Source organism: Manis javanica, chromosome 4, assembly GCF_040802235.1.
Source record: "Manis javanica isolate MJ-LG chromosome 4, MJ_LKY, whole genome shotgun sequence".
Lineage (NCBI taxonomy): Eukaryota > Metazoa > Chordata > Mammalia > Pholidota > Manidae > Manis > Manis javanica.
Window position 1 is genome coordinate 111,702,072 of NC_133159.1, and position 24,643 is coordinate 111,726,714.

Consider the following 24,643-nt stretch of genomic DNA (forward strand, 5'->3'; position numbering starts at 1 on the left):
CTCCCTGCTGCTGCTGCCACCACTCACAGTGTCCAGCTGCCATTCGGCTTCTCCATGGGCCCTGCTTTAGAGTCCAAGAGGGGGCATCTAACAGCCAAGCCCACTGTGCCCCAGCACCATCAAATGTAGAAACTTACAGAGCTGAGCTTCACCACCTCCAGCCAGCTTCTTTTATTGACTTCTAAACTCAGTCTTGAGGCAAAGATCCCTTCTGAATTTTCCAGATTCCCTCCATTGCTCTATGAACAACATACAGAAAAAGCTCAGTACATTTAGAGTAACAGGACAGTCATTGCCTCACAATATTTAGTTTAAAAATGCAGTGTGATCTAAATTGTTGATCAACTATTTTGCAGATAATGAAACACCTTTTATTCAATGCTGTTGGTGTTTCTATAGAAATATCTTATGCACATCCCGTGGCTCTTGCATGTCCTTGAAGATCAAGTTAGGCTCTTGTGCTGACCAAGCTCTTTTCACCTTGGCACCCTATCCAAATTTTATATTATTTGTATGTTATTTGTTGAATGTGTTCCCCTCCTCCTGCTCTTTACTATTTTACATGAATGACTTCTAACTCCTTGAATGTAAGGGCTATGTTTTCAGTCTGGATCAAGAATCAGCAAACTTCAGCCTCTGGGCCACCTGTTTTTGTATGCCTTGCAAACTAAAAAAGTGTCTACATTTCTAAACTGTTGAAAAGAAAATCAAATTGAAAAGAAGAATAACATTTTTGACATGTAAAACTTAAATAGTGTCCATAAATAAAGTTTTCCTGGCACACAGCTGTGCTTACTTATTTATGTATCATCTATGGCTGGCTTCATGTCACAACAGCAAACTTGAGTAATTATGGCAGAGACAGTAGTGCCCACATAGTCAAAAATATTTACCATCTGGCCCTTGAAGCAGAAATTTACCAGTCCCTGACGGAGAGCATGCCTGCTCCTCCAGCAGACTTATTTAGTGAAGATTAATATGGAGAGTTGCCTGTTGAATGAACAAATGAGTGAATATGAGGGTACCTGGCCGGACACAGGGAAGGGATGAGACAATACATTTTCAAATGTTTCACTGAAAACTGAAAACAAATGAAAACTGGAATCAAAATGTATTTCATGGTTCAGGGTGAGCTAAACAGAGTCAGGTTGACTAGAATCAATAAGCTACCAATCTCCAGGGGCAGGAGGGAGGGAGGCTCTGTGAGCACAGAAGGCCCTGGTGCACTTGGCACTCCTGCAGATGTCCCTGCATTGGAGTATTCCGCACTGGCCAGTGAGATACTGAATATTCACTCCCAGGGAAAATACTAAATTAAATGACAAATGATAAACACAAATACACTTGGTGCTTCTTGCAAATCACAGAATAGGGAAACATGTTTTTTTAAGTACATATGTTCACCTTAACATTACTCCCACTTGTATATTAGTAGCATCATGATAATAAACACATACAAAAATACTGTTATTACTAATGGCAATTCTACGTTGTCTTCCAGGAAAAAGAAGTAAACTGGTCTCCAGTGCCTGCAGCCGTCCTGCTGAGAGCCGACGACGCGTGTATGAAAACCACTCCAGCATGTCAGAGAGCCCCTCCCACGACTCCTTCTATGATTCCCTCGCAGACATGCAGGAAGGAAGCAAGAACGCTGACTTCCTCCCCGAGCTATCTGCTTTCCTCAGCCAGGAGGAGATACACAAGCAATACCCGCAGAGCTATAGCCAGCTCTGAGACAGAAGACGGGGACTCGGAACAGGAGATCTCACAGGTTCTCAACGCGGCTCCGGTAAGCCTCTGTGAAAACCCTCCGAGCACGGAGGCCTCGTCAGCAGGGCCTCAGGACTCCAGGCCAGCACCTGTCCAGCCTCCGCCAGAGAAGCCTGGGCCCACGCCTTCACCTGTTCCGAAGAAGACACCTGCCGTGTCGCCCCTGCCGGCCAGGCCCAGTTACATCTGCAGCCTCCGAAAGGCCGGGAAGCGTGCGGCACAGCCTCCCGGCACCCCGGGACGCGCCGCCAAGTCCGGTCCCCCGGGCCAGCTGTGTGACAGGGCTGCGGACTTCACCGAGCAGCTGACGTCCATATTTAGAGAAGCGTCAAAGCCAAGAAACAGAAGCCCCGACGGGGAGTCCTCACCAGACAGCGGGTACCTGTGCCCGAAAACTCAGCCCACAGCCCCGCGGAGCGCCAGCCAGGGCCCCACCGAAGACCGGAGGGAGGCGGGACTGGAGGCCGGGCTGGCCCAGACCTACCTGGACAGGGACTGGCACCGCCCCCAGGCCCTCCTGGACCCAGTCGGGCACCGCCCCCAGGCCCGCCGGGAAGAGGCCGGGAAACCGCCCCCAGGCCCACCTGGACCCAGCCGGGCACCGCCCTCAGACCCACCGGGAGGAGGCTGGGCACCGCCCCCAGGCCCGCCGGGAGGAGGCCGGACACCGCCCCCAGGCCCGCCGGTTGGAGGCTGGGCACCGCCCCCAGGCCCACCGGATGCGCGGCGCCCGCCCTCAGCCCCGCGGTTCATCCAGAAGCTCCGGAGCCAAGAAGTGGCGGAAGGAAGCAGTTTATCTGGAGTGTAGAGTTATCGGGAACCCGGCTCCCCGAGTCAGGTAAGCACGTTTATTATGAATGCCACATGGTCTATGTTTGACTCTGGGTGTGACTTGAATGTGGGAAAAGAGATGTCTGTATCGTTAGCCCTGCGGAGCCTGAGGTAGTGTGTTCAGCACCTGCGCGGCAAAAGCATCCCGAACTTCAAAGTAGTAGTTGCGCCGGTTGTCCGGTGGGGTATCTGTTGTCGGGAGCCAGATGCTACTGACCTGGGAGAAGGCAAAGGGCCGCCAGCCACTAAGGAGCACGAACAGGTGGGCAGATGGACTCGGGAATTGGCAGCAGCCAGGGACACTTCAAATGCAGAGTCTAGTTATTCAAAGTACTGTGAGGAGTGTGTGTATAATCTGAATGGGACTTGCTGAAGAGGGTCTCAAGTGTGGCTAAAACCGGTTGTCAGGCCATACAGAAAGGCACAGGGGCGCGGGGCCCACCAGGATGAGCCGCAGTGCGTCCTCAGATGTAAGCACAGGCCACACAAGCGCACACTCACTGCGGACGGCACGGCCAGCACATTCGGGTTTTTCTAACAAAGATGAACCACGTCGGGAACGCTACAGGTCTGTCATCCGTGCGCTCCCTCTGGCAGCGGGAGCGCGGGGAGCGCAAGAAAATTAATTAGATGAGTTTGAGGTTAGTTTGAGTCAATAAACACACTGCCAGCTCCATTATAATTTATGCAAATTCCTCCTCCTTAACTGCAGAGTTTATACCTTCTGTGCAAAAAGGTTGAGAGGCGTGGCCCTGGAGTCAGACCGCAGGTTTCCAATCATGGCTGCGCCTTTTACCAACTGTGTCACTTAAGTCATTGTGTGACTTAGTTTCTTCATCTGTGGAATGGAAATCATAGCAATACCCACCCCATTCTATTTTATGAGGGCTCATTAATATGGGAAAAAAATAAAACAGTGCCTTGTATCTGGTGCCCGCTGTGTTACTATTACCTATTATTTTTATTATTTCTCATTTCTTAATTTCATATGCCAAAATGAAAATAAAATGTCAAATAAGGCTTACACTACAAATAATAAGCCATTCATTCATTTACTTGGGAAGTTATAGTGGAGAGTGTTTTATTTAAGTAAATAGATATAAAAAATAAAATTCAAAATTATGCAATTTGGCAAATTAGTAAAGTATTCATCACTGGCTAAAAATTACAACACTGGTACTCTCTGATTAATATAGCATTTCACAAATCATAAACCACCTCTTGTCCTGCACCCACTAGTACACACTGTGCTGGATCTGATTTCTTAGTTGACAGGTCATTGCTCACAAACAAGTAATATTGAGCATTACTGGTGGCAGACTCCTAATTAAGAGGTAGGGAATTTTTTTCCAACCGATTTGTTCAAAAAATTTAGAAACTGACAGCAGGAGGCAGTAAAACACTTCTTAATGAGTTCATTTAATTTGTCAGTCGATCTGCCTTTATGTATCGTATCCATGAAGAATTTTTCTTATCATTATGCCTATGATAGAAATGAAGTTGAGTATTTCTTTTGGATTCTGTTTAGTTTTTAAACCCACAAATCTTGGGTTTAAAATCTAATAACTCATTAGAAATATATTCACATGTCACTTAAAACAGTTCCACTGGGTAAACTACATATGGCTCCATTTACATGTACCTCCAAAGTATGGCTCTTCCAAACACATTCTTATGGTAAGCAAGTATACTATACCCTTTCAAAAATGACAAAAACCACTCCATTTAACATCAAAGGATTAACTCAGATGAGTAGACCATAATTAACATATCAAAGTTCACCTAACCATTTAGTAATTTGGGGGCCATCAAATCCTTGCTTCTGCCTCTTGTTTCACAGTGGGGAGGGGACATTGATTTAGTCAGTAGCTACAGAATTGTTAACTTAGCTAGTTTTCTCTTCTCATGACAGAGGTTCACTGGTCATGATACATTGTGTCCTTCTAGCATAATTCCATCTTTGATGAGAATGCTCCATTGTTAGTCATCTTTGTAACCTTTTGAAGTTTTTTTGGAGGAGAAAAGGGTAAATGCACACTGGATTTTCTTAACTTCTGTTCCAAAGATCTTGGTCCTCTCTGCCATGCATTTGTAAGTGAAACAAATGCTGAAGAACACTGAGCTCCTTTTCCATATGAGCCATGAGTCTACAGAGAAAGTCTTTGAAGGAAATTTTTTATATGGAAGAAACTTTTTAAAAAACAGAGGTTCCCTGCATTGGGGCATTTTAGAACCTGGCTCAGAGCGAGTCAGGCCTGGGCACTCAGAAGCCAGACACTGAGCAGACCTGTTGATCAGTGTGTTACCTCCTAAGATCCTGGAAGCAGGTGACAGAACTCCCAAGGAACAAGGGGACTGGGGAGTCCCTAAAGCAAGTGATACGCAGAGGTGCAAAGCACCAGCTGGGAGTGTGAAGACGTTCGGTGCTGAGAAGTTGGCAACTGCACAGGAGGAGTGGGAGGAGTGGTATGGTTGCCAGAGGTAAGATCCTGACTTCAAGGAGTGCAGCGCCAGGAAATAGGGCGGGGGAGATCCAGGGCCTGGAGTGCAGGGAGGAAACTCTACCTTCAAGACTTCAGTTAAGGAAAAGGCAAGGTGACTGCTCCAAAAGGATGAAAGGACAGAGCAGGAAATAGGGAGTCAGGCATAATTAGATGAGGCAGGATTTTAGTGACTGAACTTGTGCTGGGCTCAGGCCAGGGAGACAGAGTGCTGGGCTGACAGAACTAGGCTACTATGCTTCTGGCCTGGGGCTTCTTGCATTTGACCTTGATAGAAACCACTGGTCTGGGAAGCTGACACCTGCAGATGAAGTAGCCCCTCTTAGAAGAGGAACTGGTGAAAACAGTAAGATCAAAGCCAGCAGGGTCATTTCAAGGCATTTCTACTTTACATACCGGTACTTCACCCTCCCGCAAATGTAATTGGAAAATACCAGTTACAACTACTAATAGGACTGGAAAAATTCTGTTTTTCCTCTTTACTCTTACATAGTTCCAACAAAATCTCAATGAGAGAGAAGCTGATGAAAGAAAAGCTCATGTATAGTAATTGAAGTTAAATACAATTTAGGTACTCCTCAAATTACATGCAGATGGTAACATTTTGAATTATTACATTGAATAAAATCTGGTTAATACTGCAAAGTAAGTCAATCAACATAAACCAAAAAATGCATTAGGGACTGAGGGGGAGGGGGAGATATTCTCCATCAAATAACTACAAACAAAATGAATCATTCCTAATTTATGAACAGTAGTCCTCATGTTCAAATTGTAAGGTGAATGTGTACATAATGCCTATTAGATCATTATTAGCATAGTAAATTTTGAATTAATATGTAATTAAAAGTAATTAAATTCTTTCTTTTCATGATCAAATCCCAGCACTTCTAATGCCTCCAGTTAGTTCACATTAGCAAGACTTTGATCATCATCAAAAATGAGATCAAGAGGATTAGCCCTCTCAGATCTATGCAGGGCTCTCTGCACAAATTTCCATCTCCTCAAAAGAAAATGCAGAAGGAAACAAGCTAGTGATTCACATTTCTTTTTTTTTCCTTCTTTTTTTTAAATTTTGATATCATTAATCTACAATTACATGAAGAACTTTGTTTACTAGGCTCCCTCCTTCACCAAGTCCCCCCCACATACCCCTTCACAGTCATTGTCCATCAGCGTAGTAAGATGCTGTAAAATCACTACTTGTCTTCTCTGTGTTGCACAGCCCTCCCCATGCCCCCCCCACACTATACATGCTAATCGTAATGCCCCCTTTCTTTTTCCCCACCCTTATCCCTCCCTATCAACCCATCCTCCCCAGTCCCTTTCCCTTTGGTAACTGTTAGTCCATTCTTGGGTTCTGTGATTCTGCTGCTGTTTTGTCCCTTCAGTTTTCCTTTGTTCTTATACTCCACATATGAGTGAAATCATTTGGTACTTGTCTATCCCTGCCTGGCTTATTTCACTGAGCATAATACCCTCTAGCTCCATCCATGCTGTTGCAAATGGTAGGATCTGTTTTTTTCTTATGGCTGAGTAATATTCCATTGTGTATATGTACCACATCTTCTTTATCCATTCATCTACTGATGGACATTTAGGTTGCTTCCATATCTTGGCTATTGTAAACAGTGCAGCGATAAACATAGGGGTGCATCTGTCTTTTTCAAATTGGAGTGCTGCATTCTTAGGGTAAATTACTAGAAGTGGAATTCCTGGGTCAAATGGTATTTCTATTTTGAGCCTTTTGAGGAACCTCCATAGTGCTTTCCACAATGGTTGAACTAATTTACATTCCCACCAGCAGTGTAGGAGGGTTCCCCTTTCTCCACAACCTCGCCAACATTTGTTGCTGTTCGTCTTTTCGATGATGGCAATCCTTACTGGTGTGAGGAGATATCTCATTGTGGTTTTAATTTGCATTTCTCTGATGACAAGCAGTGTGGAGCATCTTTTGATGTGTCTGTTGGCCATCTGAATTTCTCCTTCAGAGAACTGTCTATTCAGCTCCTCTGCCCATTTTTTAATTGGATTATTTGCTTTTTGTTTGTTGAGGTGTGATTCACATTTCTTACTAAGGGTGTATCAGTATGTGTTATATACCATTTATTGGCCACTTTGGTTTGGGGAAATGTGGTAACAAACCAGTAGGTGATAAACACTATGCTTGTGAAGTTAGGATCCTGATGGCTTAGCCCGGGACTATCATTTTTGTTAGAGTATTGTCAATCAAGAGGTAACAGATAGTACCATCAGATTATCAATCTGAAAAACTGACCATAGAATTTTGTTATTGCAACATGAAGTGAAAATAGGTATAAACAATTTGGGGAACAATTTTGTGCAAGATAAACATACCCTAAGATAAAGATACCCAAGATAAAGATATACATACCCTAAACTTTTATGTAAGACCCAATTGACTACTTTACATCTATACTTGAATATCTAACAGTATATATATCAAATTTAATATATCCAGAATGGAACTTACGATTCTCTCCTCCAAAAACCTTCTCTTGATAAATCCTCTCCATGTCAACAAATGATAATCTCCCTCTAGCTGTTCAAGGAAAACACTTGGAGACATCCTCAACTTCTCTCATCTCATACCTCACATCATCAATCTGTCCAGCAAACCCAGGTGGCCCTACCTTTTACTATATCCAGAATCTGGCTACTTCACACCTCCTCTACTAATAAGGCTTTGGTCTAAGCCACCATCTTTCTCTGGAATGCTTTCATTACCTTCCTAATATGTCTCCTTGTTTCCATCCTTGCTCATCAAAGTCTTCAGCACCTGGCATGATGCTTTTTAACACAGTTGTGGTCACCACACAGCACAAAGCCATCCAGGGCCTCCTCATCTCACAGCTAAATCATAGTCCTTGTAAACATGGGTAAGGCCCAGCTCTTGGATTTCTTCCCCTGCTATTCACCCCTACTCAGTCCACACCGGCCACAGGAGTGTTCCTGCTGTACCCCAACATGGCAGGTGTGTTCCCACCCCAGGACCTGTGCACTTGCTGCTCCCTCTACCTGGAATACTATTTGCCCGGATCCACAGGATTGGTCCTTCATGTCTTTCATGTCTTTCCTTAAATGTCACCTCTGAGTGTGGCTTTCCATAATTCCCCATGTAAGATGGATCCTGCTGCCCCACTCTCTATTCCACTGTCTTGTTCTGTTACTCCCCATTGAGCTTATCTGATACACTCTACACTTTACTTGTTTATTTGTTAATTGTCTGTCTCCCTGAGTAGAACATAAAATCTCAAGTGTAAGGATTGCCATCTGACTCTTGCTGCTGTGTTCCTGAGGCCTGGAATAGGATCTGGCATATGAAAGGTACACAATACCATATGTATTGAATAAATCAGTGAATGAATTCCTCTCCTAGGTATGTACCTGGAAGAAACTTTTGCTCAAGTGACCAAAGGATACATGTATAAGAATATTCATAGCATTGTTTCAAAAAACTGGAAAGAACATAAATATTCATTAAAAAAATATATATCTTTGAGATAGGGATTTCATTTATTTGGATATATACCCAGAAGTGAGATTGTTGAATCATATGACTTTTTACTTTTTGAGGAAACTCCGTACTGTTTTCCATAGTTACTGCTCCCATTTACATTCCCACCAACAGTGTGCAAGGGTTCCCTGTACTCCATGTCCTCACCAGGGCTTGTTATCTCTTGTCTTTTTGATACTAGCAATTCTAAAACAACCTAAGTGCCCATCGTCAGATGAATGGATAAAGAAAATGTAGCACATATATGCAATAGAATACAAAAGAAGGAAATACTGCTATTTGTGACAACATGGATGGACACTGAGGGCAATATCCTAAGTGAACTAAACCAGGCAGAGAAAGACAAATACTGTATGATCTCACTTGTATGTAGAATCTTTAAAAAGCCAAACTCAGACTGTAAAATGGTAGTTTCCAGGAACTCTGGGAAGGATGAATCAAGCAGTTGTTAGTCAAAGGGTACAAATTTCCCGTTATAAGATGAATAAGTTCTGGGGGTTGAATATACATACAGCATGGTAACTATAATAAACAATACTGTATTAGGTACTTTAAAATTGCTGAGATTGGATCTTAAGTACTCTCATGGCACCTACAAAAAACCTTGTGATGATGTGAGGTGTTCAATGTGGTAGCTGACCTTACTGTGGTGATCATTTCACAGTGTATGTGTATCAATCACCATATACACCTTAAAATTACACAGTGTTATGGGTCAATTATATCTCAATGCTGGTGAAAAAAAGAAAATAAAATGCATAAATTGTGATATGTGTTCATACAATGAATGGACTAGAGCTTCATGAATCAGGATGTCTGAAAATTACAAACATAATAGCAATCCATGAAAAAGAAAGTTACAAAAAGAGTGCATAAAGATGGCATGAATAAATGTATTCATCCATACGAAGTTAAAATTGCAGAACAGTACTATTTCAGGCTTATGAATATAGTAAGAGTATAGAGAAATGCACAGGAATGCCAAATATTGATTCCAGATAGCAGTCACCTAAAAGACACAGAAGAATGTGATAGTAAGGGGCGCACAGAGGGCTCTGCCTGTGTCTGCAATGTTTTATATCCTAAGATAGATAGTAGAGACACAGGTGTCAATTATGTTATTTTTATTATTACTGAAAAATATTGACTTTTTACTTTACTATCCCAATTCTGTATTTGGTGTATTCAGCAGCAGAATGTCTACTGAATGGCATAATTTATTCCATTAACACAATTTCCTGGCTTGTTTTAGTTATATTTTAGAGTCTTAAAAAGTCTTGTTTTGAATTTATGGTTCTTAGTAGAATATCGTATCTATTCAATCTTGTGCCAAAGATCTTTTAATGGTGTAGTCTACACAATTTATTGACTGCAGAGGGTACACAATTTGTACAAGTCTCTCATTCTTAAGAAAAGATGTCTATGTTTAGACACACACATACATGCACAAGTGGTACCTCTTTGGACCTAGTGAAAGTCTGAATATCATCATATGTGATTGATGAGAGCAAGCAAAATGGGGCAGAATCCAAAGGAAACACCACTTAATTTTGTAGTTTCCTATCTTCTCATTCTTTAATCATTTCTCTCATTTCCTTTTAAATCTTCTTATTTTTCTTTCTCCATGTATTTGCATCAAAATGAAAAAATAAGTCTCTTATATTTTACAGAGAACAGTAAATATTCTCTAGGACATTAAACTTCCACTGGATGAGAAACCAAAAGATAATAAGCAACAGAGTGGCACTTTATTTTCATTGAAATGAAGAGATACCCTTATCTCTGATTCCTCCACACAAATGATTTCTGTGAGTTAATACATTAAAGGGATATGACCTATAGTGATATTTTGTCCTCTTTCCTATCCTTTCCATTCTTTCTCAACCAATTTCCAGCCAATACCTACCCACTTGTAATTCTCATTGAAAATTAGCTACACCGCTATAATACTTTAACTGCCAAAAGCCATCATTAATGAAAATATTGAATCAGCTTCTAGAGAATCTGTTTCAGTGAATGAAATGGGGTAACTCAGTATCAGTGAACCCACGAAATATTGCCTCTGTTTTGTGGAGTTGTTGTTTAGTGATTTGAACATCCTAGAGTGACAGCAGCTAACTTATCACCTGTTCTTAGTCAGCCCAGGACACATGATGTTGTGACAGGCCCATTCCACTGTCCACAGTAATGTTGCTCCTTGAATCAAGATGCCGGCTTGATATTCAAGGGGAATGCCGAGTATCACTGGTCAGAAATGTTAGCTGATGGTGACAGTCCCTGGTGCTAGCTCTGAAGGACAGTAAGTGCATCATAATACCAAATTGATCCCCCATTTCACTGACTTCACATCTCCCTGGCCGAGTCTCTGGGCTTGACAAGAAAGCCAGTCAATAAACAAACACCAACATAAACTTCCCTAAGAATGGAGGTAATCGCAAAGAATCCCCTTAGAGTTAAAAATATGCTAGTCATTAAAAATATATATGCTTGTGGAACAAATGGCAGAGGAGCCTAGTGGCAGATAATATAGATTCTGGAGAAGAGCGTGAATCTTGGCTCTACCACTTATGAGTCAGGTCCCCTTGATGAATTATTTAACCTTCCAGTGCCTCAGTTTCCTTGTAAGTAAATTGGCAATAATAAAAGTACCTACCTGTAGTGTTATTAGGAGTGTTAAGTCAATCGACACAGAGAAAGAGTTCAAAACTGTGCCAGGCACATAGTAATATCTTAATAAATATTAGGTTTATTATAAAGTTAATTATTATTATAAAGTGTTCACTTTTATTGATTATTGTCATTGATTTGACAAAGACTCCCTACATTCTACTTCCTTGAAAAATCTTTGACTCTGTTTCTTTTCTTTAAAATCTTCAGACCATAATTTTCTTTTGTATTCCTAAGTATTCACTATGGTGTAGAGCTTATGGAGAGGGAACACTTTAACATTATATGCTAAGCAAATAATTTATAAGGAATGTAATATATCTTGAAAGCTATTTCTGACCCTGTTTGGACAGTGGGCCCTTTAGGGTGTCGGGCTCAGAATCATCACCAAGGCTGCGGTGGACACATGGGTTACTGTCCCCTGGTCTCTGTCTCTTGTCATTTTCTAGAAACTTCTACATCACTTAGCCTTCTGTTCCTTCACTGCTCCAGGGGATGGAATCAAAGCCAAAGTCATTTCTTTCCATCTCTACTCCTCCCCTCTGTAATTAATTATCTCCCATCATCTTTCTAAACCTCAAAGCTGTGAAGGTCGGCCTTACTATGGATTACTGTCAACTTGCAGAGCGTTCCAAAAGTCAAGTTTCTTTGACTGTCGTTTTCTTGCTGCTTTTCAAATTGTTTAGCAATTTTCCTGCATTAATCTCATGGCTCCTTGTTAAATATATGCTAACGCCAAAGGAAAGCGGTTCCCCTGCACTTCAACCACTCTCTGTTTTTGTATTCCAATAATTTCAGCAGGAAGAAAACTCTAAATATAATCTGAGTAACAAATGCAGGCTTTTCCCCCAGCTAAATAAATTGGCTTTGATTTTGTATTTTCTTCTCATTAAGTATTATACCATACAGCAAAGCTCTCAAGGGAAAAGATGTGCTTTTTGGAAGTTCAATGTACTGTTATGCAAACTACTGTGAACAGTTGTTTTGAAAGTATTTGACTCTGAATTTTGGATACCTTCACAGTCAAAACTGCACAGTGCCTCAAATCTCTTCTTTGAGTTACTTTAAGTACTTCTTGACATGTGTCTTCATTTGCTTCGGGGCAACCACATAACGCATCACTGGATTTGCTCAGGCGTAATTACTGCAATTCAAGAACTCCTCCCAGGCATTGCATTCTTTTGATGCTTAGAAGAAGTTACTTTAAAAATATAACTGAAGCAAATACAGTTATAAGTCTGAAATTTGATACAGCTTACCAGTGCTGACCAAGATGCAAACATTTTCTACCAGCTGGTGTGTTCAGATGACATATAGCTATAGAAATAATTCTTTCCTATTTAATTTTAATTTGTCTGAGCCAAGAAATAGTGTCATAGTTAGTATCTGCTAGGAAAGGAGAAAGCTGCTAGTCCCTCGACCACTGATAGAGAAACCCAATCAAATTGCAAGTGGAACTTTTTTCACACAGAACAAAGTTAGGGGGACCCCGCTCCCTTATGGAACATGGACACAGTGCAGGCGAGCCTCAGAGACATTGCGGGCTTGGTTCCAGGTACCACTGCAAGGCAAATACACAACAAAGTGAGTCAAGTGAAGTTCTGGTTTCCCAGTGCATATAAAAGTCATCTTTATGCTATAGTCTATTAAGTGTGCAATAGCATTATGTCTAAAAAAATGCATACCTTAATTAAAAAATACTTTATTGCTAAAAAATACTAACCATAATATGAGCTTTTAATGAGTCACAGTCACTGACCACAGATCACCGTACAAATATAATAACCATGAAAAATTTGACATATCACGAGAACCACCAAAATGTGCACCAAGACGTGAAGTGTGCAAACACTATTGGGAAAATGGTGCCAGCAGACTTGCTCATGCAGGGCTGCCACAGACCTTCAGTTTGTAAGAAACGCCATTATCTGTGAAGCAGAATAAAACGTGTGCCTATAGCCGTTACTTCTCTAAAAGCCAAATGCCTACAAGTGGCTTCCTTCACTTGCCCCAGACAATGTTAAGAAACTTGGGGAACAAAAGAGCCATGATCAGCGATTCACTGGTCCCCCTGAGAAGACCTCACAGCGTGCTCACCCCCAGCCCATCTGAGGTGTTGACTGGCAGAGAACCAGCAGCTGGGCGGCAGCCTCAGCTGCTGTCCTTCGTGAGGGCATGCTCTCTGACCTGCTCTCCCACCGCTGTTGAGCCCAGTCTCTCCCTCTCACAAATAGAGCAGTAATCCCAAGGAGAACATAACAGGTAGGATTTGTCATCCAGCCTGGTACTGTTTGATTCTTACGTTTAGTGGCCAGCACTTTAATTAAGAATGTGTTGGCATTATGTTGGCCAGAATCCTGATACATGGGCTCATTCTGTGCTCCAAGAAGGACAAATCATCGCTGCATGAAGTGAAGGGGAGGGGAACAGGCCCCAACACCACCACAATGTGTTAGTTCAACTGATTTCTGAGAGGCCTTTCCTACAAAAGGCTATTTAAAAATACAATAAGGTAGTTGTTTACCAAATAAATAATTTTAACTTATTTAAGTTATTCCTCAGCTATTAAGAGGGAAGTATCAATACTCAAGAAACCAAATTTATTTTTGGACAATACATGAGATGGGTATCCTTTTAACATCAAAAATTAATATACACATTAAAATGACAGATACTCCTCAGCTTACCGTAGAATTCACAAGGGGCTACGTGGTGTGGGGAGTCTGGGGGCAAGGGGTGTGTGTGTGACCAGGGAAGCTCTCTGGGGAAATGCCAACTTGCCTCAGGTCTGAGCTTAATTTACTGCACATGTGCTACTAAGTTGTACACACTCAGTTCCATGAATATCTTTACCAATTCATTTCTCTCCTAGGTCCTAATATTTGACAAAAAATTATTTGGGCATCAGAAGGAAGCTCAGGAAACTATAAGGGAACATATATAGTCAACTAAACAAAATCAGGGAAACAATGCATGAAAAAAATGAGAAGTTCAACAAAAAGCCAGAACCCATAAAAAATAATGAAAGGCCACAAAATAAATCTGAACACATTTAAAAAGACTGAAGTATCAGATATTCTTTTGACCTGAATGATATGAATTTAGCAATAAATTATAGGAGGAAAACTCACAAATATGCAAAGATTAAATGACATGTTCCTGAACAAGCAATGGGTTGAGGAAGACATCACAAGGAAATAAAAAAATATATTGAGAAAAATGAAAATGGAAAGACAACATAAAGCACTTCTGGAATGAATCAAAAACAGTCCTAAGAGGGAAGTTTGCAGTGATAATTGCCTACATTAAGAAAAAAAGAAATATCTCAAATAATCAACCTAACTTTGCACCTCCAGGAACTATAAAAGAAGAACTAAACCCAAAGTTAGGAAAAGGAAGGAAATAATAAAGATGAGGAAAGAAAGAAATAAAATAGAGCCTAGAAAAAAAACAAGAAAAGATCAATGAAACTAAGAGTTGGCTTTTTGAAAAGTTAAGCAAAATTGAAAAAACATCAACAGGGCTAGGAAAAGAGATGACAAATGATTAAAAACAAATGGGAGAAGAGATATTACAAGTGATATAACAGAAATACAAAGGATCATAAGAGACTACAAGAAATCAAAATGCAGGCTTGATAAGTATATTTAGAAACACTGCTAGGAGATTCTAGGTGCTTCCTCACACATCACAAAAGTTAGCTATGTGAGATAGGAGAGTTGGGTTGGCTGTAATCATTTCACTATGTACATGTATATCAAATCACCGTGTGCTATACCTTAAATATGCAACATTAAAAAATATATATTTGGAGGGTACTGGAGCATATGCTTTAAGCACTCCATTTCTTTCACTATTTGTTAATGGAGCATGCCAGTGTCCCGCCTTAAATTAGAGATGCCATCAGTCTTAAGCAATGGATTCCACAGAAAAGCAGCCAGTAGATTCACCGTAGTGTGAGAAATGTTGTGTTTGAACTTTATTTCCCCCCTCAGTTCCTAACAAGCCAATGCAGGTAGAATGATGAATCCATTAACAAGATGTGGCTGTTCTACTCCAAATCAAAGTAACATCACTGCCACTGTGTAATAGATAATGTATACATGTAATACATATGTTGCCAATTAAAATTTTTCATAGTTACGCAGTCCCTTCCATCTGTAAACCTTAAAATCTTAGCATCTGTTCATCCAGGCTACTATATAAAATGGCTTTAGCCCTTTGGAATTTAAAGGTGTGGAAATTAAAGGTGTGTAAACAAGACCTAGAAGCAGCCCGTTCACCTTTCAGCACACAGTTAAGCTTCCCACACTTAGGAGCTCCCCAAACCATGTTTTTCTCAGAATGCAAGATTAACTCTCAGCTTCCTGCAGTTCAGGATGCATATGTGGTCTCAGCAGCTTCTCAGCTCCACGGGGTCACCTTCAAGTTCTCTTCTGTCCCTGATGTGTGTCTTCTGTTCTCCTTCTGATAGTTTTCTGGTTTTAGATTTTGACAAATCAGAGAAAGAGCAAACCTAGCCAAAACCTGTGTTTCATTACAGTTTGCTTTGGTTGGAATGTTAAATATTCTCACATCCATGAAACTAGAGTAAATCACAATGCAAACTGGAGGACGAGTCAGGCTCGTCTTCTCTCTCACTGTTACCCACAGTGCAAAGCAGTCTCTCCACTCACTACACATAACGTGTCTTTTACCCTCTTGCCTTGCTTTTTTCTAGAAAGCCTGCTTACCCCTCAGATGTATTTATAGAAGCACGACTCAGTTTGTCTCTCAGTGTTCAACATAATGCCACCCTGCCCGTGCCAGTCACCTCTGCTTAATGCCCATGGGATGATGGGTGACAAGTATCAGAAACTACTCGAAGGGGTGGGGGTAGAAAAAAGAAAGAAAGAAACTACCAAGGTTTTTGGCAGGAAGTGTTTCCTCAGCCTCACGGGCTTGGCCATGTCTGGTAAGCCAAACACAGTAAACCGATCTTAGGTTAACAGAGCATCAGAAAACCTAGAAGTCAGGGGATAAAAAATTATGGACAGGCAAATGAAGGCTCAAAAAAGTGTCAGAAAAAGGAAAGGTGAAGGATTAGAAGCTGGCATCAGGCTCTGTTCCAGAAGAAAGGAAAAGGAGAACTGCAGAAAGTCAAGTGTTGGGGACCATCGGAGCAGCGATCCACCAGTGCCTCAGATCAGACCTCCAGGGAGAACAGATTCACATGCACCAGTCTCCCAGTTTACCCACCGGGTGTGCTGTTTGTCCCAGCTGGGAGCTGTTTGCCTGCCACAACACCACGTGACCACATTCCTCCTGAAGTGACTTGTGTCCTTGCCAGAGGACTACACTCTCACATTTCTTTCTTATCACTTGGAGTACAGGTATACAGGACACACAGATAACACCTCCTTTGGATTCCCTCTGCCTTCACAGAGACCTCCTTAATGGATAGAAAAGAAGCTCACAAATTCAACTTTGCCCAAGCCACCACAAAATTATAGTACGATTATGAAAATACAAGTCCTTACATGTGAGGATCCACTGGTCCGCTCTGGCCGCCTATGCCCCCAATCCTGACTGCTGGTCCTCTGCAGACCCCTACAGACTCTCTTCCCACTCTCCTCCCCAAGCCCTTTTGCCTGGGAAGCCGGCCTGGGTGGACTGTAGCAGGTCCCTTCAGGCTGTGGTTGAGCTCAGCCCTGGAGAGCCCTGGCAGGCCAGAGGAATTCAAGGCACTTTGCCAGTCCCGTGGGTTTGCCTCAGGGCTGCCCATCAAATGAAGGTATCCACTCAGTGTGGTGCTGTCCTCTGCATTTGGGAAGCCGCTGCCTGCCTTGTCCTGTGGGCTTCCAAGTGGCAACCCCCTGCTGTACAGCCCCAGGCTGACGTATCACCGAGGTGGCTCCTTATACCCTGGCAATCCTGTCGGTCTGGTCCCTCCACCAGCACCGTTTTGTATTATCTGGGATTCAGTGCATCTTCTCTTCCTACGTTGGGACCACAACTGACACACCCTCCTTCCGATTGCCCATACCTTTCTTAGAAGATGACCACAATCCTTAAAATCCAGAAGTGGCAGCATGACCAATTTGCAATTGCTAAAGTAAGTTCTAGATTACTCACCAGAAAATTACTTGGCCAAGAAATTATTTTTCCATCTCTGTTCTCCTTTTCATTTCTCATAGTTTGCTTTTAGAAATTTTAGGTAAACCAACTCCACAATTTTGTAATTTGATAAAAGAATCACATTGATGTGAAGGTGTAAGAACACATCTTATGTCATCACTGGAATTTCCTTATTTGTGTATTTTCCATAAATGAGAAAAATAATGAATAACATTTAATTGAGCATTATGGATGCCTGGCATTTTTCTAAGGACTTTACATCCATTTTCTCAGCCAAGCCTCACAAGAGCTTTATAGGAAGGGCTTTGTTTTCACTGTATCACCATTTCCCATTTGAGGAAACTGAGGCTTTCACTTAGGGACACACCTCTGGTTAGTGATGTATCTGAGATGATCAATGCCCTAAATCGCCTATTGGGCAGACTTTGTAATCATTGGTGGTTCATGTATTCGCAGTGGTATTTTTGTATTTAATGGTCCATAACACACCACTCCAAACTTAGTGACTTACAACAACTAATTATTTTCTCCTGCTCAGTAGTCTACATGAAGACTGGCTGCCCTGGTGGACACTCAGGCACTTTCTCTCGTGTCTGGTATCCTGGAATGAGTGAACTGTGATGACAGTGCAGATGCACAGCTGTTGCGGGGGTGGGACCACAGGGTCAGGGTCAGAATTGGGAGTCAGAATGGAGGTAGGAGGGGAGTCCAGATGAATGCCAAGGAGGAAATGCCTCACATGAAGATCCGGGGTGCCATAAAGAATCAGGCTCTGCCCTCGAAGCTTGACGCTGTCTTCAGTCTTGTGACCTGCACTGTCTGTGAGCACAGGTGCTGGAGCCAGATGCGGGAGAGCAGGACATGGCCACTGAAAGGGCTGGGCCCCTTGTGATCCCACTCAGCTGTGTTGCCACAGGGAGATTCAGAGGCCCTCCAAAAAGTCACACTGGGAAACTGCAACATTGAACTCATGTTTTTTTTAAGCCTGAACAATTGTTTAATGTGATAAAATTTTTGAGCCTTTCATTTTCAAAAACTACCTAAGATTCAGTTCAACCACAGCTTCTGTAGGGGGAGGCTTCAGGGGACAATCGAAGACACACACACACACTCAATCCAATAATGCAGGTGCAATTTTAAATAAAATAATTACACACAAACCAGATAAGTAAATGGAAGTAAATATTTAAAGAAATCGAAGCAAAACATAATATTTCTCTCCTAAAATATTGGCTCCGTTGTTCTATTCTGTATTAATGAAACTTGGCCTCTGTGTGCACATACAGGCTTCAGACAGGTCTCATGTTGCTCAGCCAGGTTCCCCACCTGCCCACTTGGTGCCGACTTCAACGTGTTATTCCTGTACTTTGCTGTGGCCCTTGGGTTCTGGATAAGAATGATTACAAACTGTAAAGAGTTGGAAGATACCCTGATGATGACTTACTTTCCAGAATAGTGAGTGTTTGACAATTTGACGGAGAAGGAGTAACAATAGGGAGCACTAATTTATCCACTGCAGTGGGCAAGAAAGTCAGGTAGCTAATTAAGATCTCAAAGACTCGAAGCCAAGCATTTTAATCAATAATCTCAACGTCTTCACTAAACTAGATATTTACTGCAAGTGCGACTTCTGCCTTTTCTCTCTCATGTTGTTACTGAAGGTCTGTCACATTAATCTGGAATACATTACTCATGTGATGAAGGTGGACAGAACACTCTTTGACGGTAAAGCTCTGTAGGTGTCAGTGGGTTCAAGGATTAGGACCATCCCCTCCATAAACCTGAGATTGTGGGGAGGAGATGGACAATATGGGCATTTGTAATTGACTTTCCTGCCTGTCTAGATACAGATACAATTGTCTCTCCTACTCTTGCCAGTATCATGGTTTATGAAAGTGCAAAACATGCCCCAGGATTTCTGCCATTTCCTTCCTTGCAGACTGGGCCCCAGTTCTTTACATGCTGCTTCTCTGCTGCTCTGAGTGGACTCGGATTTGAAAAATAAGGATCTCTTTAAATTTTTTCATCGTCACATTTAAAATTTTTTCATTCACATTTATGAGCCTAGCAGTCTTCATTATCTTGAAAATGGTGTGAAAGGAGACAGATGAGAGATGAGGGACCACAGGAATGCCCACGTGTCTAAGTGGGCTCAAAGGGCAGGTCACCCAGGAAGCCCAGTGTCATCATGAGATGGCGGTGCCCAACAGAAACTGTCCGTGGCCACGTCCGTGGCCACCATGCCATCTCGGGACACACCCCTGGCCCTTCCTCTCCCGCCTTGCTCTCGCCTCTCTCCCCAGTCCACCCCCACCTCTCAGCCTCCCTTCTCTCCAGATTGCAGTGGAAGCTCCAGATTATTTTCCCTCTGATTGTGCAGTGTTCCCCTCCTCTGAAGTCTTTACGTCATCAGACACCAAGAGGTTTCCAACAAAGTACCTCATACTCCTGATTCACAGCATGAAGAAAAAGGAAAGTAATATATTATTAGTGACTGCTTGTAGTCATGAGATTTATTGATATGTATAATATACAAATATGTATAGTTGTGGAACTATGTGATAATTTTTTTCTACTTGTTAGAATATTTGGTAATAAGACTGTCTTAGAGTAACAAAAAATATTGCTTAAAAAGACTAACTATAATTTTTAAGGTGATGATGATAAATCTGAAATCAATCATCAGGCCCAGAACCTTATTTTCCTTAAACAAATTATAGGGACTGCCTCCAGATCTCTAGAAAGAATGTTCAAACTATGGTTGTAAATCATCCTAAAGCAGAGGAATGATAAAGATGATTGGTCCATGAGGGTAGGAAAGACAAAGGTAGAAGAGATTTACTTTAGAGTTAGAGAAAAGCTGATAACATATTGATTTGTTTTCTGTTCATCTGGCATACTGAAGCAAATTGTCTGTGATACTTTAAAAACTAACATGCATTACTTTGTATTTTCAGTTAAATTCCAATTAATCTTATAATTAGCTTATATCAACCAGCCAAGAACAGAAATACCTCATATTGAATCATACTTATCACTAATAATGAGACTCTCAAGGTTTGGTATTTATGTTTACCTCAGATATGTGTCCAAAAATTGTGATGATTATCTACACTCTCCATACATCTTGAGTCTGCAAAATTTGGCTGGCAGTCCTGTGGGAACAAGCTTTTTCTCAGGAGTCCAGTATGTCTGCTTCAAGTCCTGGCTTAGTCAGACCACAAAGGCAGAAGAAAATGAGAAAGAAAATTTTATCTGAATATTTCAAAGCTTCAGAATGAGTGAAGGTTCATAGAAAGGAAAATTTTATTTTCTTTAGAATCAGTTCAACATAATTTAGCCCTATTGCCACATTCACATTTAACCTGTTACCATAGTCATAAATTGGACCCTATCCTCCTTAAAGGGAAAATAACCATTTGAGAAACTTTCTGTGAGATATTTTATATTCCTGGATCTTTCCCTGTTTAACACACAGGAGTAGCAATAGCAAAACAAGCTGTGTTTTTATCTGAATTGTTCTATTATACAGACCTTGTAAGTAAATCCTGAAGTATTTACTTAAACAAGTAGGGTATTAAGTAGGATAAAGAAAAAAATATGAGTTGAAACAAAATGGGAGTGATTCTTGATAGTGTACATAATTATAAAGTGTATCTTACAATTGGAAATATAAAACAATTAATTATCCTGAGTAAGTTAACACTCTACTTGCTTTTTTTCTATATAGAATACATTTATATCTTTTAAGGCCCTTGCCTTTAAAATGAAAAGGTAAGCATAAAATGAGTATCAAAAGATTTCATAGAATGAAAAATTGCTTAAGTCATGGCATTCCAAGTTCAGGCCAAAGTTGTTTTAAATTTAAATAAAATTATGAAATTCAATTGACTTTAGCCCTAGACACTCTTTTTTAAATCACCTTTCATTTCAGTTCTAATTGTGCTCGTTCTGTTCCAACTCACTCTCACTGCAGAACACAGGCAACCATACAAAGCCGAACAGAAATAAATCTTGGTTTCCCATTGAATTCAGATTTCACTGGGAATATTTTTGGAATAATTCCAGAAACCTTTTGGGAAAAAATAATCACTACTAGAGTCTCTCCCCTGTCTCCACAGTTGTCTCCAAGTTTTGGGTGCTCCGAGTCCATGCTCACATTGGTCAGAACTTAGTCCTCCCCACTACCAAAGAAAGACTAATCTATGCACTATAAAAAAAGACATTTAACAGCTATACATTTATAATGTGTAATAAAGCTAGCTTCCAGAACTATAATTTCAGATTTATTGTTTTAATTTTGTTTTTTCAAATATTTTATTGAAATATACTTTCATACAATATTATTTTGGTTTCAGAACAACTTAGTGATTCATCAGTTATATACATTACTAAATGCTCACCATGAGAAGTGGAGTTACCATCTTCACCATTCAAAGATATTACAATACTATGAGCTGTATTTCCTATGCTCTACTTCTATCCCTGTGACTATGTTATCTTATAAATTGATATAAATTGAAGTTTATACCTCCTTATCCCCTCATCTATGTCACGCTGCCTCCTTGGTAACCTGCTGTCCCTTCTCTGTGTTTCAAGTCTATTTCTGTTTTGTTTGTTTCCTTTGTTTTTCAAACATTTTGAGTACCTAGTACCCAGGAGGTGAATTTTAATGACATACCTTATTTCCTTTAATGCTCACGACACCTGTGCTACCTGAGCTAGCTGGGTCCATAAAGGATACATTAGGTATAGCCCAGGTGGGATTGTGTCATTTCAATTTAAAGATGTGGAAGCTTAGAGCCAGAAGTTACTGAGAGAATTAAGTTACCAAGTGAATTAATAGCTACTTCTTTAAGTCATTAAACTTACCATAGGTCCTAGAAAGGGAGGAGGTGGACCAGCTTGATCTGGATCTTGAACACGCCAGCTGATGTATGGGTCAAAGTAGCCACTCTACTCCAAATTGACATCAGTTGTCACTGTCCTGGTTGAAATGCGGTGGCTAAAATGGAGAACAAAATTCCAAATGGTTTCCTTCCAGAACAGAGAACGTGGGGCCTGGAAAGTCCTATACTTCTCTTAATGTCATGAAAGTGACCTAAGTCTGTGCTCTGTTTTTTGGCCCATCACATGCTTATCTCAGAGTCATGGATTTTTTTGCATAAACAAACTGGGTCCCCTCCTCCCTTCCCAATTCTGCACTTCAGAATTTTTTTCTTACATAATCTAATCTTAAGACCTTATATTTTTCCCCATCAAATTTTATCTTTTCGGTTTTTGTGGCCAGCATGCCAGCTGTTGAAGTATTTTAGAGCTCTGATTCTGTCATCCTTTGGGTCAACTGCAGATTTGATCCATATGCCTTCACCCTGCATGGGGTGGCAAGGTGTTTTGAGGAAGAAAAGGAAAATGAATCTGGAGCCCTGGATTGTCGACCCATATTTACACTGACTGGGTGTTACATGCACTGGACCAGTTACACCTTTCTGAATCTCCATTTCCCCACCTGTAAAACAGAAAAGCCAGCCTCTGGCAAATTTATCAGGTTATTATAACCAAGTGTGTATATTACTACCATGCTTAGCATCCTGAATCGTATGAGGACAATATAACACTGTCAATAGGCCCTGTAGTGTGTGGAGCCCTGGGGGAACCCATAACACCTCCTTCCAGGGAAGCGCTTGATAACACACAGCTTAGCTATCTGGCATTTGCTTTGTGAGCACCTACTGTATGCAGGCCTAATGTACCAGGTGCTTGACATACACAACTTAAGACACAAGTATCTTATCTCAAACCATTGATGTGAAATTCTAAAAGATCAAAGGGGAAATGAGAGTTCAGCCACTGAGAGCAAATATTTACAATTACTGCTCTGATTTAAAGAGGGAAAGGGCTGTTTCTCTGCTCTTATCAGATAAAAAAGGGAAAAGGGAGCATTTCCTTCTAACTTAGGGAAAAAATGGAAAAACGAGTGCTCTCAGCAGGTATCAGTACTTCTGAATTGTCTTGACACTTTGTTTTCTGGTGCGTACAGACAAAAGAAACAACCATTTGAGATAATTTTTGAAGACTAAGTTCTTCCAGTAATTAGTTTGAGCTAAAGAGATTCTCTGATGTGCAGACTCAAAAGAAGCAAATAAAGTGCTGATGTGTGATCCCCACCCCAAGAGATTCTAACTGAACCAGTCTGGGCTGCGGCCTCAGCAAAAGCTAAAGTTGGAAGCTCAAGGGAAGTGAGTCCCGTGATGTCATAAAGATATAACACAATTCTTACAAAACACTATCTTACATGCTGGCTTCTTTTAAAGGTTCTTTAAAAATATTATCTTAAATCTTTCTTATTTTTGAAGTTAACTGTTTAGAAACTTTTGGGAAGGGTAGTAAATAAAGTGAAAGTACTATTAAGATTTGAGGAGAATATATCTCAAGACAAACCACACACCTAATTATTTAAACCATGTGAATGTCACCTAGTGTCTAATTAAACCTCCATGTGGTGTGCTCTTTGAGGGATGAATTTTCTTCTTTTACATAGCTTTTACTGTAATAATTAAAATTGTCAAGTGATTGCAGTGTCTCACCTTTAAAAAAGTTATTTAAACATAAGCAGGAGGGAAGTCAATGGAAAACAAATCTTTATACTGGTGGGTGTTCAAAACAACTTTTTTTAAGTTGGCTATCTCAGCATAAATGTTTGTACAGTCTCAAAACACAGACCCGAGTCAACAGTTTCTATATTTAAATGGTTACTCATTTGATGTGAAATGTCAATTAGTAAACAAAATATTGTTAACATCAACTGCTGGATTAATCGATCATTTGTATTCTTTAATCCCGTGGATTTTCAAACATCTAGTACCACAGGGTCTTAATGTTTTTAACCCAGTCCAATCCCTCCCTCCTATTAAGACTTTACCCTACTATTTCCAAAAAGGGGAAGGGGAATATCCTATTTCTAGGAAAAAGATAGCCCACAATTTATTTCAGTGTTCTGGCAAGAGATGCAAAACCTGAGATATCCATCAAATGGTTATTCAGTTTTTGAGAAGGTAACTATTAGACATTTGTTGCCATTTGTTAGAGGAAAAATATGAAAGTTGGAATTAAAATACAACTTCCTAACCCTCAGAAAACCAAGAGATTTGTAAATATTTCATAGTAGCTTTTGGCAAAGGACACTGAAATTATATCCCTAAACTGAAAAAGTTGATGA

The 24,643-nt window shown here is 40.8% G+C and overlaps 2 protein-coding genes across 32 annotated transcripts in view; one reads left to right on the forward strand and one right to left on the reverse strand.

Annotated features, from left to right (window-relative positions):
- The window catches only part of LOC118968465 (palladin-like), a 175,693-nt gene that overhangs the window by 25,118 nt on the left and 125,932 nt on the right, over positions 1 to 24,643 (forward strand). For 14 of the 28 annotated variants that reach the window (XM_073234666.1, XM_073234664.1, XM_073234665.1 and 11 more), the window contains 2 exons: positions 1,502 to 2,608; positions 17,290 to 18,677. In XM_073234666.1, the coding sequence (XP_073090767.1) occupies positions 1,565 to 2,578 (1,014 nt within the window). In that variant the 5' untranslated portion in view covers positions 1,502 to 1,564 and the 3' untranslated portion in view covers positions 2,579 to 2,608; positions 17,290 to 18,677. Of the gene's footprint in view, positions 1 to 1,501; positions 2,609 to 17,289; positions 18,678 to 24,643 lie in introns of those variants that run through there. The other 14 variants (XR_012130390.1, XR_012130392.1, XR_012130393.1 and 11 more) reach the window with 3 other exon arrangements.
- LOC140848999 (uncharacterized) overlaps positions 12,768 to 24,643 on the reverse strand; it is a 62,074-nt gene continuing 50,198 nt past the window's right edge. The window contains exons 3-5 of one of the 4 annotated variants that reach the window (XR_012130399.1): positions 22,297 to 22,429; positions 20,501 to 20,628; positions 12,768 to 12,868 (exon numbers count right to left, since the gene is read on the reverse strand). The gene's annotated coding sequence lies outside the window, so the exon portion shown is untranslated. Of the gene's footprint in view, positions 12,869 to 18,675; positions 18,811 to 19,747; positions 19,873 to 20,500; positions 20,633 to 22,296; positions 22,430 to 24,643 lie in introns of those variants that run through there. The other 3 variants (XR_012130397.1, XR_012130401.1, XR_012130400.1) reach the window with 3 other exon arrangements.